The 18,447-nt window shown below is 36.8% G+C and overlaps 1 protein-coding gene across 1 annotated transcript; it reads right to left on the bottom strand.

Moving 5' to 3' along the window:
* Positions 1-13,533: 13,533 nt before the first annotated feature.
* On the bottom strand, positions 13,534-18,289 carry LOC140168240 (BTB/POZ domain-containing protein 17-like). The gene is made up of 3 exons (XM_072191575.1): positions 18,186-18,289; positions 16,238-16,559; positions 13,534-15,487 (listed from the first exon to the last, which is right to left on the bottom strand). Exons 1-3 carry the CDS (start codon positions 18,203-18,205, stop codon positions 14,804-14,806), a joined length of 1,026 nt encoding a protein of 341 aa, XP_072047676.1. The 5' UTR covers positions 18,206-18,289; the 3' UTR covers positions 13,534-14,803.
* Positions 18,290-18,447: the final 158 nt, after the last annotated feature.

The following is an 18,447-nucleotide window of genomic DNA, read 5'->3' as shown; positions in this document are numbered from 1 at the left end:
CTACATATTTTAAATTACAAAAGGCAGCTATTTCTCATACAACTTTCTTGCACTCGTAAGTGACCTGCTCCCATGAAATGAGCGTAAAGTGGGAAGTTGGGAGTTTCAAGATATTCCAATTTTTGAGTTGGTGTTCTTTGTTTGAAAACACCTGTATAGTCAGTGGTATGTCCTTTGTGAATGGGGAGACATAATATGCTCTTTGAATGAGTTCATCAGGACTGATATGATTAAATTAAATATCAGATTATGTTGTTCAAGTCCAGAATTTTACTCATGTTTTATGCTGTACTCTATATTCAATTCTGTCCCCATTCACAAAGGACATACCACTGCCAGTACATGCGTCTTCAAGCAAAGAACACCAACTCAACAACAGTTGGAACGTCTCAAAACTCCCAACTTGCATCTGCACACTCAGGTCAAAAATATAATGATTACTGTCACAACAAAACCGAATTCTATCAGTATTACAGGTAAATTAAGTCATTCTTGGCCAAGCTGGAACATTTGCGTTGCATCCATGTAGCATACTAAGCATGTACGCAATGCAATGTAAGGCGTGTGTATGCTTTCTTCTGTACCGTGCTATGTGCGCGTATGTTTATCACAGGGCCACTGCGTTCATAATGTTTGATATTGGCCAAGAATTTACCTGTAGTGCCACAGCTGTAGACAGGTGAGAGTGCTGACCCCAAGAATTTTTACAAGATTATTATAGGTAATGAGATGCAATTGGATCCTTACTGGCTGGCTGGAACCATTGCAACAGCACAGAATTCTGTCGGTATTAGAGGAAGTGTCAATGCTGTATGTAGAAGGTTCAGGGTGCTGACAATAGCTGACCCCAATACAATATAGAGGCCATCAGCGTGATGTCATATGCCGCCATCTTGTGGGTACACGCTGTGATGGTCGTTCGATCTCCATGCGTGAACAGCCAAATCACCGCGTTAATGCGCGATAACCGCTGCGTGGCAAGCTGTGCCCTGCGCGTAGTGTCTGACGCATGAACACACAAATCATTTGTACCCACTGAGGCTGACGGCCTCTATAGTTATATATATGATGTGTCAAACTCCAATTGACTTATGTATAGAAGGCACCAAAATGAGGCTTATTTTTGTAAAGTGTATTTTTATCATATTCTACTGACTAATGATAAAATCAAACATTTATCATTAGCACATTTTATGCTTGCTCCAAAATGCCAAAATTGAATGCACAGGACAATGAGTCCACATGTAATGTCACTAATATTAATTATTGATTTTGAGTTACTAGCAAAAAAGGTGCTCAAATTCTTTTGTTTCGAATAAATCACATGTTATTTGGTAATCAGAATTCAGAATTCAACTTTCAACCAAACAGCAGTTTTAAGGGCTCAAAACTGCTGTAAAAAACTTACATTGAATCTTTTGACATTGGGCTACTCCAGTTAAAATTCTATGGAAGACATGAAATTATTCTTCCACACACGGAGTGTGAATTTCAAATAAGGTTACCTGAATGGGTGGCTCCATTTGAAATCTACACCCCATGTGTGGGAGATTTTAAGTCATGTCATCCATAGGGGGTGTTTGGATTTCAACTGTGGAGGATAGCCCAAAATTTTTATCTCAGCCTTATTTGAATAATGTACATGTACCCTTATTGAGCAATGGTAGACCAAAGAGAGTGTATATATTGGACATTTAAGTGGTTTTGAATTATATTTATTTGGTTGAAAGCACAAATTGTGTACATATTGTATCACCTGTCTTGTAGGTGTAAACAGGTGTACAGCATAGAAGATATCATACACTTCCCATAATGCATTTCTTCCATTTCAATATTCTGTACTAATTTGCTATCTGGTGCAACATTGGTTGATAATGACGAAATGTATGTACCTCAGAGCACATCCAAATCTTGCAAAGTATGTTTATTTCTTGACCATCAACCCATGTTTAGCCAGTCTATTTTCAAAGTATTGGGAGTGTCTTTTGATAAAATGAGGTGATGCATCATCATGATGCAAAGAATTCTGGGAAGGTAAGAAATCCTCTCTGTGTGAACAGTATGAATATTTTTCTAGTGGATTTATAAACTTTATGTATACATGGTTATATATTAAGATGTAACAATTATCAGCCTGATTATTTAAAAGGAATATCAGGTAAAATTGAGTATAAACTAAATATTTATTTTACATACAGCATATTTTTGAAATACCGTAGGCCAATTTTGCGGACCAATCTGTGTATAAATGTTTAGGTTTTATATACAGATGACTGCATGGACAATCAATGTAATTTGTAATGTAACAACATATTTGTGTATGTTAATAGCATTACAACATTAAGTGAACCAGGCGACAAAGTGTTACATATGTATGTGAGGCTGATTTTTTGTTTATACTTAAAAGCGGGAATGAAGTGTTTATTGGTGCTTTTTGACCGATTAACAATTACCGTATTCATTCCATTAACCACTCATACCCCTATAAGCGCCCACCCAGTGACTTTACACATGATCCTCCATGATTATGTGCAAAATAAAACTACACGTGATTCTCCATTATGTGCAAGATTCAACTACACATGATCCATACTTGCAATGACCAATATTTACGAGCTTTTTTTGCATATGCAATTATGTTAACAGTATATAAAAATAAGCACCCCCTATGACTGTTAAGCGCCCTGGGTGGTTAAAGGAACGAATACAGTACTACTGTACATTCATATATTGTAAATGTGGAATTCTTTTCGGCACATTAATTTTGCGCTTTTCGTGGGCAAGCAACACCACTACCACAGACAAATGTGTGAAATATGTTTTTTTATTTATTGATGAATCCAATTTCACGTATTCCTACACCTCAATGAAATACCGTAAAAACTGGATAGTTAGCATATGTTACTATCGAGTGCTTTTGAAAACATGAAATTGTACTGAAGTCTGGCGCTCTACCATCAGAGCAAATGGGGTTGGGGTACACATTTGCAGGTCTACTTGTTCGTATATAACTACATGTATCGATGATTTGCTCAAAACCCTTTGCACTTTTGTGGATGGGGCACTTCATGTTTGCATGTTTTAAAAGTGCTCGAAAGTAAGCACATAATTATGCTAACTATTGAGTTTTTACGGTATAAACATTTCATATACATGTACAGGTGGCTGCATGGCCAATGTAAGTCGTCATCTGTTTTCAGATAACAATATACGTATTCACCCACATTTTAGCTGAAGAAGTACACAGAAACAGGTCTGTAACTGCATTAAGGGATGGCCTTAATGGCCAATTTTCTTCAGTGTGTGCCATCCCCCAGCTGCCCAGCAGCTACCGTGATGCCAGTGCTTCTGCTTGAGTATCCTGATATGAGCCACTACTGAAATGTCTTGTTTCACATTGTGCTTCCCCTTGTATTGCATGAATAAGTTAGTTACTGTTTGTTTTCTGTGACTTCTCTCTAGTTCGAAGGGTCGCTAGTCCAAAGGTTCGCTAATCCGAAGGGTCGCTAGTCCGAAAACCAAATTAAGTTCACTAATCCGAAGGTTCGAATATAGAATAAGGGTTAGGGTTTAGGTTAGCGAGCCTTATTGTATATTCGGACTAGAGAACCATATTTATTATTCGGACTAGCAAACCTGTTTCAGAATTTGGACTAGCGAATGGTAAATTATGTGTTCGGACTAGCGAACCTTCGGACTAAGGAGCCTTCAGACTAGGGAACCTTCAGACTAGAGAGTTGTCGCCTTGTTTTCTACACACTTCCTATCCTGAGCATGGGTATTAATGCTCTGCATGCTAGCCGTAGGCTTCACCACAAAAAGTTCCAGAGATATTTTCTCAAAATATCAAGAGCTATCTTAAGAACCACTGAACCAATATAAGCTCGTTTGTACTCATTTTAATGCATTTTTCATACTGATTCCAAATGTGGTCATGAAAATTTACAATTCTGAAATTTTTTAATTAAAAAAAAATCATCTTCAGTCAACCCCCGCGTGGAGAGGATTCAAACAATTTGTGACATGATCTGGTCCATGGGGGCCAAAGGCAGCAAATTTGAAATTGATAAAAGGCAAAAATACATACCTGCCAACTACTCCGATTTTCGCGGAGTCACTCCGATTTCCCGAGTTTTAAACCCCGAAAATCAGAGTACTCCGATTTTCTGGGGAAAAATTTTTTTTATTTTTTATTTTATTTCTTTTCCAAAGTTTTCGGCGACTTTGGAGAACCACTGGACCTATTCTGAAGTGCTAGGATCATTCACAGTTAATTTGAAAAAAAGTTACAAAAAAATTACAGTTTGTTATCCTTAATATGCAAACCACTAACTAATGTTTACCTCTTCTTCTATCACATATATTATACATGCATTGGTTTTCCATGCATTTATAATCTGTAATATTTTTGTAACTTTTTTCCAATTATTTTCAAATTAACTGTGAATGATCCTAGCACTTCAGAATACGTCTAGTGGTTCTCCAAAGTCACCAAAAACTTAGATTTTTTTCTTCTGAATTTTCAACTTTGTATTGTGCATCATATCAGTGTCCTATCAGTCATGTTCAGAGGTAATACTACGGGCGCTTCGCGCCCTCCGTTCGCCATGGACTGTTTTCTAGGTTTTCAATGTTGGCAGGTATGAAAATATGGAGTAAAAAACAATAAACTACATAATAAAATACACATCACAAACCTTTATAACTTAAGAACCAATTATGCTAGACGGTTGGTGCATGTTTTCAGTATATGATAGCCTAATGTTTAAATCAGGTAATAATTATAGTAACTCAGTTTTCAAAAATGCCTCCTTTAATTTGTTTGGCCCCCATGGATTAGGTCGTGTCACATTTAAGATATGAATTGAATAGGTCTAAGGCTTTTAGTTGACTCTGTATTTAACTAAGAAATCTTATGATTTTAACAATGAATTTAATAAATCTTAGAATTATGACAATGAATTGTCTTTAACAAAATATGGAATTGTTTGTTGTGCAATTTGTGTGATTGAAGTTGCTAGATTACCTTGGATTCACCTCATTTGACACAAGTGTGTTCCCCTAAGCCTTTTTAAGGGCGGGTCACTCACCTTTGCACAGTATTTTTGTGGGACCGGACCTGAGAGCACATCAAACATATCGAACTGCATTTTGAATACATATCGAACTGCATTTTGAATACGAGGAATGTCCTGATGATATCAAATGATTTAGATTTTTTGAAATTCGCTATATAATACAAATTTTATGGCAAATGATTATAAATTTATATTTTTGAAATTTAACAGCCCTCAAAGTAAATTGTATAAAATCTAATGTTATGTACTTAAAGTGTATGTAGCTGGGATGAAGTCGTCCATCATATGAAAATTTTGACCTTTTGTATTGAAGATTTTTTCCCAAAAACACATTGGGAAAAAAATGTATTTCTTCAATATGAAAGGTCAAAATTTTCAATTGATACTTTCAAGTACATATCATTAGATTTATAAAGTTTACTTTGAGGACTGTTAAATAATTTGCCCTAAAATTTTTATTGTATCTCAAATTTCAAAAAATCAAAAATTATTTGGTATCAGGACATTCCTCGTATTCATAATGCTATTCGAGATGTCTGATGTGCTCTCAGGACCCACAAAAGTATGTGAAAATGTTGCTATCCGAGCCCTTAAAATAAATTGAAAAGTTTGTACAAAATTCAAACTAGAATTTTGCGGTTCTTGGGTTATACAGTGGTTGCGATCATTATATTCACTGCATTTTTATTTTAAAATGTTCTCATTCAGAATTTCAGAAACAAAAAACTGTTTCTAGTTTTGTGTCTTTAGAACATAAATATGCAATTTCATCGATTTGGATCAATTACAAGTTGTTATGGTGGTGAAAATTGGAATGGAAAATCAAATTTGGCACTGATAATTTTTTCAGAAATCTGCCATGCTACTTGGATTCCGTCCATCAGTTCCTTTCTGAAAATGTATACTTTTATGTATTTATCATCATTACTTTTAAAGATACAATACAAAACAATGTCTTCAAATTTCCCTCTGAATAAACTTCAGGAAATTTGTCATTTTCTGGCAATAAATGTACTATAACCAAGCAACAATAAACACAAATATATCACTCCATTGAAATATAAATTGTGATTTATTATAAATTATCTCATGAAATAAATAACATCAATACAATATTTACTGTGTAACATTAACAGAACACTTATTTGCTTACTACCATAAAAACTTGATAGCATATGTGCTTACTATTGAGCGCTTTTAAAACATGCAAAAATGAAGAGCCCCATCCACAAAAATGTTAAGGGTTTTGAGCAAATCATCGATAGTTATACCAACAAGTAAATCTTCAAATGTGTGTCTCAACCCCATTAGTTCAGTTGGTAAAGCGTCAGACTTTGGTACAATTTCATGTTTTCAAAAGTGCTTGATAGTAAGCACATATATGCCAACTATCAAGTTTTTACGGTATTTGAAAAAATCTAGCAATATTAAAAATATTATTGACTGATATCCTGACATGCATAGTGATGTGGGTATGCCCTCAAACACATGGGCGATGTGGTGAAAATATTGATTGATGAGCAGGCCTGTTGAAGAGGTTCATCAGGTCTGTTAATGAACCAGCTATTTTTAGTTCATTTGTCAGGAAAACCATGAACAACAAGAACACTTTCTTTTTAAGTCCATCACAAACCGCTCGTAAAGTCGGCAAATTGTATTTCGAGTTACAGTGCAAAATGTGCATAAAGGTTGTATTCATATGTACCTAATGTTTGTCCTACATGTTTCTCATTTTAGTCCAGTCAAACACTAATCTTTAATCCTATTGTTGAAGAGGATAACAGGCTTATACTTATGTATAGAATTAGTAAATAGCTTTAGTCTTTGTTTGCTTTGGCTAAATCCTATTCAAGTTGTGGGTTAACCAACAATTAACAATGAAAGGACATTCCTGAACCTCGTTGACTTGGGGATGATTTGAAGTGGCTGCCAATTATGACCATTTGATATGTAATACCAGTAATGTGGAAAAAGAGAAATAATGTAACACCAAAATAATGTACCCTTTTACTGAAGGACCAAAGTTTAACAAGCCATAACTCCGCTTCTGGATATCGTTTGAAGTCAAATCATATATCATTGTAAAGATTATGATATATATTTTCTAAACACGGAAGAAAACAAATATGACCAGGGGCCGACTTTACGAGCGTTTCGTCGTGGACGGTCACATATGTGATCCTCTGCTCAACACTGGAGGCTGAAGTAACACTTCCGGGAAAATCAAAACATCCCGTCAATGAGGATCAATAACATCATCAATGCTTTGAGAAAGCCAGAATGTTTCTAACGAAACTGTCAGCAGAAAGAAAAAGTTTTTCATTTTGTTTTGACAAATGAACTCAAAAATATAGCTGGTGAACATATTGCTTGATGTAGATTTCAATGGGCATGGACACATTGTCATCCGTTTCAAAGATGATAGATCATTATGTGAAACAGACAGCAAATTGTTTATTTGTAGGGCTCACTGAAGCATCCCAAAAATACCATATTCCAGGCCAGTATCCAAGTGGTGCAACCTACCAAAATGTATATTCTTTTGTGAACAATGTTAAAATATGCCCAAAAAGGTCATAATTTGGATGAAAAATTCAACATGAGTAAAAATGTTTTTAAGAAAACTGAAAGTCCACTAAAATGCTAGCAGATTATTTCCAAAAAGTAATCACATTTGGAAGCTTTGCACACCACCAACCCACAACACCCCTCCCCAATACATCCTGACTATGGGCATGCAGTGGCAGCGCCAGGAATTCTTGTTCAGAGGGGAGCATTGGGGAGGCAAAGTGAATTTCAGGGGAGGCAAAATCAACCAATTTTCCATCCTGATTTCAAACCTATTTCAACATCAATTTCGACTCAAACCAGCTGCACTTGACCTTAGATTCAGATGTTTCTGCAATCCCTAAAAATAGCAAGTGTTCCCCACATATATCCCCCATGTAAGAGCTTCTCCCTCATCACTAAAGCATGATACAAGAAATCTCATCACTACATGTATTCTAATTATTATGTGATCAAATGTGATGGGTTGCCAGGCTGAAGATGCCACTAGTATTATACATGTAGTGGTGAGACGTTACTAAAAATATGAGTACAGCACCAGAGCCAAATTTTTTCAATCTTTTGATCAACCTGTGATGTTGCTTCGATGCTTGTTATTTAATGAACTATCAAATAATTACATGGTAAATTTGTATTAGTCAATATCATTACATGCAAAGATTCATGTTATCACAATTAATTAGGGGTTCATTCATAAGATTGAGGGCATAAACAGCGATCATGCCCAAAATCCTATGAATGAACCCCGTTCATACATACCCAACATTCTTAGCAATTCAATACAGATGAAAATAATAAGGGTTTACAAGTTTAAATAACATTTCCATACCGTTTTCCTTCATAAATTGGAAGAAAATGAGTAGGCCTACTTGCAGGAAGCAGCTCGGCTCATGAGGTCAACAGCCGGGAGTCAACGTGTGATACGCGTTATCTTTTGCGCTCCGCGTGAGATAGGCGCGGTGACATGCGCTTGTACGCAACACTAGCAAATCGTGGATCGTGTTAATTGGGTTTCCAACGCTGCGTGACGCAGCTTGTTTATGCCCTGCGGACTGGTCATGACCAGCAAAAAGGGCCCAAATCCAATCAGAAACATCGTTATATCATGAGTATGTATGAACAGTCAATTAATTGATTTCATAAATAACAAGGATCGACCTGCATCGATTCTCAGTCAAAAGATCAAACCAATTTGGCTCTTTGCCTATAAAGATCTACATATTTTATGGGATTGTACACAAAGAATATAAAACATTTTCAGTACATCCTTTATTTTTATTTATTTTACATAAATTGAGGGTTGATAATTGCAATATTAGAGCTAACATTACATATCCTCTACATTAGGTCTTTTAGTTGTCACTTCTTTAGTATAAATGGATTGTTGTCTACATAATAAATTTCATTTAACATATTTATATCAGAAGTATTATAACATAAATAAACAAGTTTATAAAAATTCCCAGGATACAGGTAGTTTACTTTTGAGCAAATATAAGCAAAGCATGAGATCTTAATAATTTCTTCAGGATTGTTTTCAAAGCAAGTAGTTGGGGCAGAAAAAGCTTTTTTACAATTTAATTTCATCAAAATTGTACAATAAAATAAGGTTGCATGAAATAATTTGGTCAAAATACAATGTAAGCTAAATTGTTATATTTGGATAGGTAAGCAGAGGGCGTGAGACTTACGCCCAAATTAGATGTTATGGCTTGCACGGTCATTAATGCATGCATATGACAGGCATACAAGCAAGCAACACTTTGCAACTAGAACCCTGTTTAGAGATGGCAATGCAAAGGGTCATACTTGGTCATCAGGGTCTTAGCTCATTTCTAGCAAAACTGCCTGTCCAAAATTTGACCCTGGAAACATAACAAGACCTTTGCCTATTCAGGGGGGTACAGCTATTGCTATATAGCCTCAATTTATTAGTTTGATCTTGTTTTGAGAACTTTGCCTCTTCTGGGAGTTCAGTCAGTTCAAATAACTATTGATGAATGTTCTCAGTCATCCAATTCAATTGATTCAATTCCAAATTTCAAACTCAAATAGCTGTTGGTAAGCCTCAATTTATTTAGTTTGATCTTTTTAAGTTCACAGAACTTATTCAAGCATTATTTTTAGAATTTAGCATTAAGTCAAAAGCATTAATTTAATAATTTTGCCTGTCCAGGGAGCAAACTGCCTCTCCAAAATAACAGGTGGACGGGTGGCTAACTGACACCCTGCTGGGCATTCACAGTAAGTGGCAATGTATGCTTTTAAAATTGGTCACATAAAACTATACTGTGTCTCGTCTTAAGTTGAGAGTGCTGTAAGCATGGTAGCGTACATTTTTGTAGCCAGAGTGCGGACAATCTGCCCTTCTACGCATGTGTATACCCTAGTGGTATTAATTTAGCATGGTGTTACTCTTAAGGTGGTGCTACACCCCTTGATAAATTTGTGAAAATTTTTGCATTTTTCTCCAAAAATAATAACACACTGGTAACAAAAGTTATGTATATTATCAGCCATTGTCAGTAAGAATGGGACCGAAATGGGACTTTGTGATTCAAGTGCGTCATGGATTTTCTTTTAAAAAAATAAGATGATGCATCATCAGTCCAAGAAACTACCCCCAAAATTTTAGCTTCCTCGCTCATTTCGTTTGTCTGAAAAAAATTATTGAAATTTTGGCCCCATAAACATCGTTAAATGGATTACCAATTAGTAGCCACTAGAAAATTGTGCGCCAACGTTGGCCCAGTGAAAAGAAAAGAGTTTTTGAATCCTTCTATGGGTATCATTACAATGATGAAAAAAAAATTGTTGGGTTACCATTGGCGCATCGTAATAATCAAGTTTAAAATATTAGTGAAAAGCGCCCTCGTGCTGTTTTCTGTGGCTTTAAACTCATTGCCATTAAGCACCCACGAAAAAAGCAAGTTGAAATGGATAAACTAATTATTTAGAATCAAATGCAAATGCAAAATTGATGGGTGCTCGTTGGCGCAAGAAGAAAATGGAGGTCAAAGGTCAAAATGTCTAATTTTGAGCCATTTTCACGCCTCATTAATTTCATGCGCCAAGGTCGAAGAGCAGAAAAATTTGTGTTCAGTGGTAAACAAACTGTAACTCTACTAAAAGAAGCAGTAAAAAGCTTGGGTCCTGTTGGTTTAGTATTTTTTATGATTTTCTAAATATCATCTTAAAGCAAGTAAACAGTAAATAATATGCCATGCCGTACTATGTGCGAACTTTAAGTATCCTCCACTAGATATGCCAACAAGTACCCATGGTGTTTTAACTTCAGTTAGTTTATTCAAGTGCTCTTGCTTGCATTTCTGTGGAAATAAGTGTGGGCTCATGTTGGCGCAAGGATATTTTAAGGGTCAAAGGTCAATTCAAAATCACAAAATTCTACTTTTATGTTAGTTTGTGCGACCAATATGCAATCTTCGAGTGTCCATTTCTCGATGTGCCAACAAGTACCCATGGTGTTAAACTTCACTTAGTTTATCCAAGTGCTGTTACTTGTGTATCTGTAGGAATATGCTTGGGCTCATGTTGGCGCAATGATATTTTGAGGGTCAAAGGTCAATACAAAAAAATCAAAATGTAACAAAGTGCATTCTTTGAGTGTTGGTAATTTCAATGCCAACAAGATCCCATATGTATGCCAACTCGATTTATTCAATTTCTTCATAAAAAGCCTTGAAGTTGGGATAATATTGGCATTATATGAATATTTAAAGAGCCCAATAATACAAGTATGAGACCGAAGTTGTGCAAGCTTACATTGTAATGTATAATAAGTGAAGAACAATATTGCATTTTGACTGCAATGAATCAATATACTTATACTTATAACATGTGCAGGCTTATAATATTTTGGAGAACATTTTTGTAAACCATGAAAACTTAACATGTGTACCTTCCACTTGGTTTGTTGTGGATGGTCAAATGATCTGAAAATGCTGGGTAAGGTTTGATTTATACACATTCTGCATTCAACAGTATTAAAGTGTTACCGGTAGGGGCCTCCTCTTAAATATCACTGTGCCATGAGCAGTGTCGGAAATAAGGAAACTATGGAGGTTGTCCCGAGGACAACTAAAGCATAAATTCTGCTTGTCCTCAAAACATTTTGGTTGTCCCCAAATGTGTCACATTTTTGGAGGTAAAATATAGTGGTTGTCCAGGGGATAAGTACATAGCTCAATTTGGTTGTCCCCAGTGGTTTTTGGACAAGAGGACAAGAGGATAAGTGCTTATTTCGAACACTGGCCATGAGCATCCATACAATGTAAGACGTAACAAGCAAATATACGCTCCATTTGAGGTAGATATTGGGACAATGTTTGTGCACATTTTCACAGTTGCACAAACTCGCAAAAGAGTTGCACTTTGTGCTTTAGGATTGACCTTTGACCCTTAAAATATCCTTGCGCCAACATGAACCCAAACAAATTTCTACATAAATGCAAGTAACAGCACTTAGATGAACTTATTGAAGTAAAAACATTATGGGTACTTTTTGGCACATCTAGTAGTGGACGCTTGAAGATTGCGTATTAGTTGCAGGAACTATCAAAAAGTAGCATTTTATGGTTTTGGATTAACCTTTGACCTTAAAAATATCCTTGGGCCAACATGAACCCATATTAATTTCTACATAAATGCAAGTAACAGCACTTAGATAAACTGATTGAAGTAAAAACATTATGGGCACTTTTTGGCACATCTAGAGTAGTGGATGCTTGAAGATTGCATATTGGTTGCATGAACTATATAAAGTAGCACTTTATGGTTTTGGATTAACCTTTGACCCCTAATATATCCTTGCGCCAACATGTGCCCAAACTAATTTCTACATAAATGCAAATAACAACACTTAAATATGTTGAATGAAGTAAAAACACCATGGGTACCTGTTGGCACGTCCTGTTGTGGATGCTTGAAGATTGATGGAACCCCTATTTGGCCTATTATATGCTATTTACTAGGCTTTAGGATGATATTTAGAAAATCAGTAAAAATAGTGAACCAACAGGACCCAAGCTTGTTTCTGTTTCTTTTATTAGAGTTATAGTTTCTTTACCACTGAACACCACTTTTAATGTTCTTTGACCTTGGCGCACAAAATTAATGAGGCGTGAAAATGACACAAAATAAGAAAATTTGACCTTTGACCCCAATTTTCTCCTAGCGCCAACGAGCACCCATCAATTTTGCATTTGCATTTGAATCTAAATAATTAGTTTATCCATTTCAGCTTGCTTTTTATATGGGTGCTTAATGGCGCAACAAGTTTCAAGCCACAGAAAACAACACGAGGGCGCTTTTCAGTAATATTTTAAACTTGTTTATTACGATGCGCCAATGGTAACCCAACCATTTTTTTGTGTAATTGTAATGACACCCATAGAAGGATTCAAAAACTGTTTTCTATTTACTGGGTCAACGTTGGCGCACAATTTTGTAGTCACTGCTAATTGATAAACCATTTAACGATGTTTTGGGAGCCAAAATTTCATTATTTTTTTTCGGACAAACGAAATGAACGAGGAAGCTAAAACTTTGGGGATAGTTTCTCGGACCAATGTTGCATCATTCTATTTTTTTTAAAGAAAATCCATGACGCACTTGAATCACAAGAGTCTGAATCTTACCAACAGTGGCTGTTAAGGGGCAAGGAATCCAGTTACTACACTGTAATGTCAGTGACTCGATCAAGACAAGTGGTATGTTATTTATGATATTAAGAAAAGAGGTACTGCTAGAATGTACATCATTACTTAACATATATAATGAACCAATTGTCTTGAATCACTGAAATTTCAGTGAAGTAATTGGATTTCTTACCCCTATAATATACATAACTTTTGTTACCAGTGTGTAGTAATGTTTTGAGAAACATGCAAAATTAGTCACAAAATTTATCAGAGGGTGTAGTACCACCTTAATTTAGACAAGACACATTATTTATATACTCTATCTATACCTCATTCATCAACTTGTTTGGAAAAAAATCAATTAGGAAATACCTATATTGACCCTTTGCATGGTCATCTCAAATGAGGTTCTTCCCCCAAATTGCATGATGTGCATAAGCCTTTCATACACATACTTAAAAGGGCATATCGTGATCCACAGCCTCATCACCCCACTTTTCCCAAAAAAAGTTGAGATTTTTATACCACTGGATACCTCTGGCTACATAATGTTTATGTACCAAATATTTCTTGCAGATTAATTTGTTTAGCAAAAATATCGCAAATTTGAATTTCGTTCTGGTATACCAGAACAAAATTACAACAGTGGCCTATGGAGCAGTGTTATACACATAATCATGCATAACTCACAAACGCAAAATCGGAATGAAAATGGGAATAAGCTTTTTTCGTGGATATCTACTTTAAAATGTCATAAAAAGAGGATGCTAGGATCACGAAATCCTCCTTTAATTAACGCATACGTTTTGTACACACCTTCTGGTGCATTGCTAGAAAAGCGCTAAAACAAAAATGCACTTCGACGGTTGAGAACTAAAGCATTAAATACCAGTGCCTTTCATTGTGAGTTAAGGCTTTCTGGTTCTCAACTTTTTGCGCATGTGTTTACAAGGACGGAGAACCTAATTTTAGGATCAAGATGGCAGATCCATGCAAAGGCTTAATATTTCTACTACTCACTACTTTCCTCTACGGAAATGTAATAAGCCAACCAATTAGGGGTCTTGGGCGCCCCCACCAAAGCTGGATGTGTAACTTGGATTTTCTTTAAGAAGTTTGCCCGCATGCTATTCTGTGGAATTGCACCCCAGCTATTTGATTTCACCGCCGACCTTTGACCTGCACTACACACATGAAGCACCCTCCGCTTTTTGTTGTAAGCAACAATTTCAAACTGTCCAAATATTAACGGCCTGTTTAACCCTAATCCGCTTCCACTGCCAAAACCAAAATTAAATCCAAATAAATATGTTGATTTAGTCGGGTAGACCTCTACTTGTGCCACGTAACCCGATTCGCAAACACCTTTGACCTTGTTCTTCGTGTTCGGTTTCATCATGTGAACTTTAATACTACCCACGGTGATATTGTTCTGATTGACTTCCACAATTGATGGACATTTTTCTGTATACCACCTACTAACGCCATCTTTGCTTTTCACAGACATATCCGAGTAATATTTTTGGCTTGTTCAGATCTTCTTGTGACCGGTACAGCTTGAACGGCTAAAAATTTATTTGAAAGAGAGACCTTCTCCTTCAAGTACTCACTCATGCAAGAGCTTTCGCGTGCAAGTTCAGAGTTTTCCACGTCCATAAGTTGTGACCCGTCCATCAGTTGGAATAGTACGGTGTCCAAAACAGCCTTGCCGTTGATTGCTACGTCGATTTTGTTTTGCTCCGCTAATAACCACTTTTCTATCGCATGAAATTCCCCCAGTGCATTCTTTGTGACCACAAAGGAGTTGATATTTTCAAAGTTACAATTTCTGTCTTTGAGGACTTTGATGATTTGTTCTTGCGTCAAAAACGCCCACTCTGGTAGTGAGGATGCTTCGTCTAAATTATGACGGATTACGTGATAGCACCATTTGATCATGTGCTCATGATTGATTTGTTCTGCAAAAGTTAACCATTGTACAGCGCCCTCTATGTTGGCATCTTCAAGTGACTTGACAGCATACTCCTCGCAGTGTTTTCTCAATGTCATGACCTCGTACTTATCCGCTAACTGGAATATGGGAACTAGTGTTGACATCGTCACTGTGATGTCGACGCCGTAACAGAACTTGAGGAACTGGTCAAAAACCAACTCGCAGGCTGGATTCTCTTCAAGACGAACCTATAAAAACAAACAAAACAATAATTATATGTAAACAAACATCAACAATAAAATCTTGGTGTAGATTATTCATCCAGTTGGTAAATCATGTGACCAATCGACCTAATTCAGTCACCTGATGATGTCCTAATTCAGTGACCTGATGATGTCCTAATTCAGTTACCTGATGATGTCCTAATTCAGTCACCTGATGATGTCCTAATTCAGTCACCTGATGATGTCCTAATTCAGTCACCTGATGATGTCCTAATTCAGTCACCTGATGATGTCCTAATTCAGTTACCTGATGATGTCCTAATTCAGTCACCTGATGATGTCCTAATTCAGTCACCTGATGATGTCCTAATTCAGTCACCTGATGATGTCCTAATTCAGTTACATGTACCTGATGATGTCCTAATTCAGTCACCTGATGATGTCCGATGGTTTCGAACAAAACGTCGTGTTAACGAAACATAAGTTCCAGTATTTGATTTATTTTCATCAACAATGAAGTTATTCATTTGTTATTTATTCAGGAAATTCCATCAATACAAATGTACTGGTCTCTCTGGATGACCAGATTATATGAACATGATAATAAGAATATAAGAAATATATACAAAATGAAGGAACCAAACATGATACAAAACAAAATGCAATCATGTTTAGCTCAAATTATTATTATGTGAAAATCCACTAAAAAGAGGAAAAGTTTCAGGTCTGTAGATAAAACAAGCAACTTTTGATCCCCATTACTGATTTACCAACCTTGTGTTGAGTCGATTCTTTCCAGTCTCCGTAAAACATATTGGAGAAACACCGACTCGCAGTTGCTAAGATCATCTTATGAGCTGGGTACTCCTTGTCTCCGACAATAAGTGTCACATCCGATAGATTGCTGTCGTTGAAGAGTGACTGCAAGTTTTGTAGCAGGTCACCGCTACAGGTGAACACAGCAACATCTTCTGCAGACCCCTGAGCTGCTCCCAGGGCAGCAGCTGTTCCCAGGGGTGGGTTATTTACAACAGGTTTAGATGTTGATGGTTTTTTGGCATTTTGTGCCATTCCTTTGGTATAGTCACTAAGAATCCTGAAATGAAAGATAATTCATTGTTAAATACCAGTATTTTTATTATCTTCAATTCATGCAATCTTACAACCACATAACCAGTCAGAAAACAGGGATTGTCTTTTGAAATTTGCAGGAGAGCATTAAATAGCTCTTCTGAAGCCTTCAAGGAGAGCTGTTTAGAGCATTTGCAATAGAATGTATGGAGAGAATGGTCAACTGAGGAGAGTGAAAAAATCACCCTCCTACACATGTACATGTATATTAACAGATTTAAGGAGAGCAGTAGAGAGCGATTGCTTTCGCTCTCTCCTCAAGAGGCAGTCCCTGAGAAAAGCTGTTAAAAAATACAGAGTGCATAAATATAGTAACAAAACAGGCTCAAATTTCAGGAAGGCCACCAAGGCCATTGCCTGCCCTTTCTCAGTTTTGGCCTTGGTGCCCCAGATCATTGTCTAACTTCAAGACATTCTTCATCACTTGTTGCCCTTGGTACCCGTAATATCTTTAATATCTTTGCCCAGTGGCCTTGAAAATGGGTGCCCCAAAAACATTTTGAGGCCTGTAACCATGTTGATGGTGAACATACAGCAGATGGTAGGCCTGTTGCATATGGGGGCCAACGATAAGTGAGTGTATTAGCGAACTCAAACAGAGAGCTTGCACACAAGTCTGACAAGTTGAGCAATCAGTGTATGCTCAGATGACATAGCCAGGTTCAAACACTGTATACCGGCATCAACCGAATTAATGCTTTAAAAGCAGTGCTCCATTGTCCTAACTGCTACCTGCAATGCAGAGACCAAGGTTTTGATGTGTAATCTGCCAATCAGATTACCGCGTCTGTTGTTATGTCAAACGATTGAATCAGCTAATCAGAATCTCACTTCCGCAATTCTGTGATTACGCATTGCACGCTCTCAAAAGTGGTACAAATTGGCTCCCGGCAATACAACAGATCGCAGAATTGCGTCCATAGTTTACCACCACTCCGAGGCTGCTAGGCCTATGTACATTGTACAATACTGTATGAGTCTCTAATGAGTGCATGTCCATCTTATGCTGGTTTCATACTACCCTGCCGCATACTACCCTGCCGGCGTGGCGCACGCGCATTGCAGACAAACGGACACAATAAAGGCTTGTCATTGGTTGAAACGCCCTGCCGCTTGCCGCAGCGGCAGGAAAGTACATATGTATGCTGGAGGCTTTATAATAATAAGTCGGTTTGTACTTTTCATTAACTACTTTTTGAATCATAACTTTCGTGACCGAGGTCGAGGATATCTTAGAACTACGTGAAGCTCGTCATGCAAATTCTAGAAATGAATGAATTCGCTTCACGCATGAATGAGTAAGTCGTATTTGATTGGTCAGTTTTTTACCTCCGCGTAATGAAAAACTCTAACATGATTGGTCAATTTGGCTCCGCTGAGCAAAAAGAAAGCTACGCGTAGCAGCTCCACGTTGTGGCGGTTGCGGCCTACCATAGACGGACACCGCTTCAGTAATTTACCGACAAGTTTAATTATGATTGCATGAAAAATATCATGTGATTGTTGTTTATTTTTATTTTATTATTAATTATTAATTTAATGTTTTTACTTTTTAGCCTTGGCTTTGGACTCAGACGTCTATATCACTCACCTATATTTCAGCGCATGCATGTGACCGATCAAGTTATATCACATAAAACACAAAAATAAAGCTTAGATTTGGTAAAAACAGCAAATTACAGCACCCAAATTATGTGTAAACAACTGTCATTTTACAGCTACGAATAGGAAGTGAAGTCGGGAAATCCCCTTTGACCCAATAGCCTAAGTACTAGACTTTACTTGTAGAATCCGTGTTGTAAGATGTAATGCGTACACTACATAATTTGAAGCACTTATTTGAATATGATTTC

This window comes from Amphiura filiformis, chromosome 13, assembly GCF_039555335.1.
Source record: "Amphiura filiformis chromosome 13, Afil_fr2py, whole genome shotgun sequence".
In the NCBI taxonomy this organism is placed as follows: domain Eukaryota; kingdom Metazoa; phylum Echinodermata; class Ophiuroidea; order Amphilepidida; family Amphiuridae; genus Amphiura; species Amphiura filiformis.
Note: the sequence above shows the minus strand (reverse complement) of the source record. Positions and strands in the feature narration are given on the sequence as shown.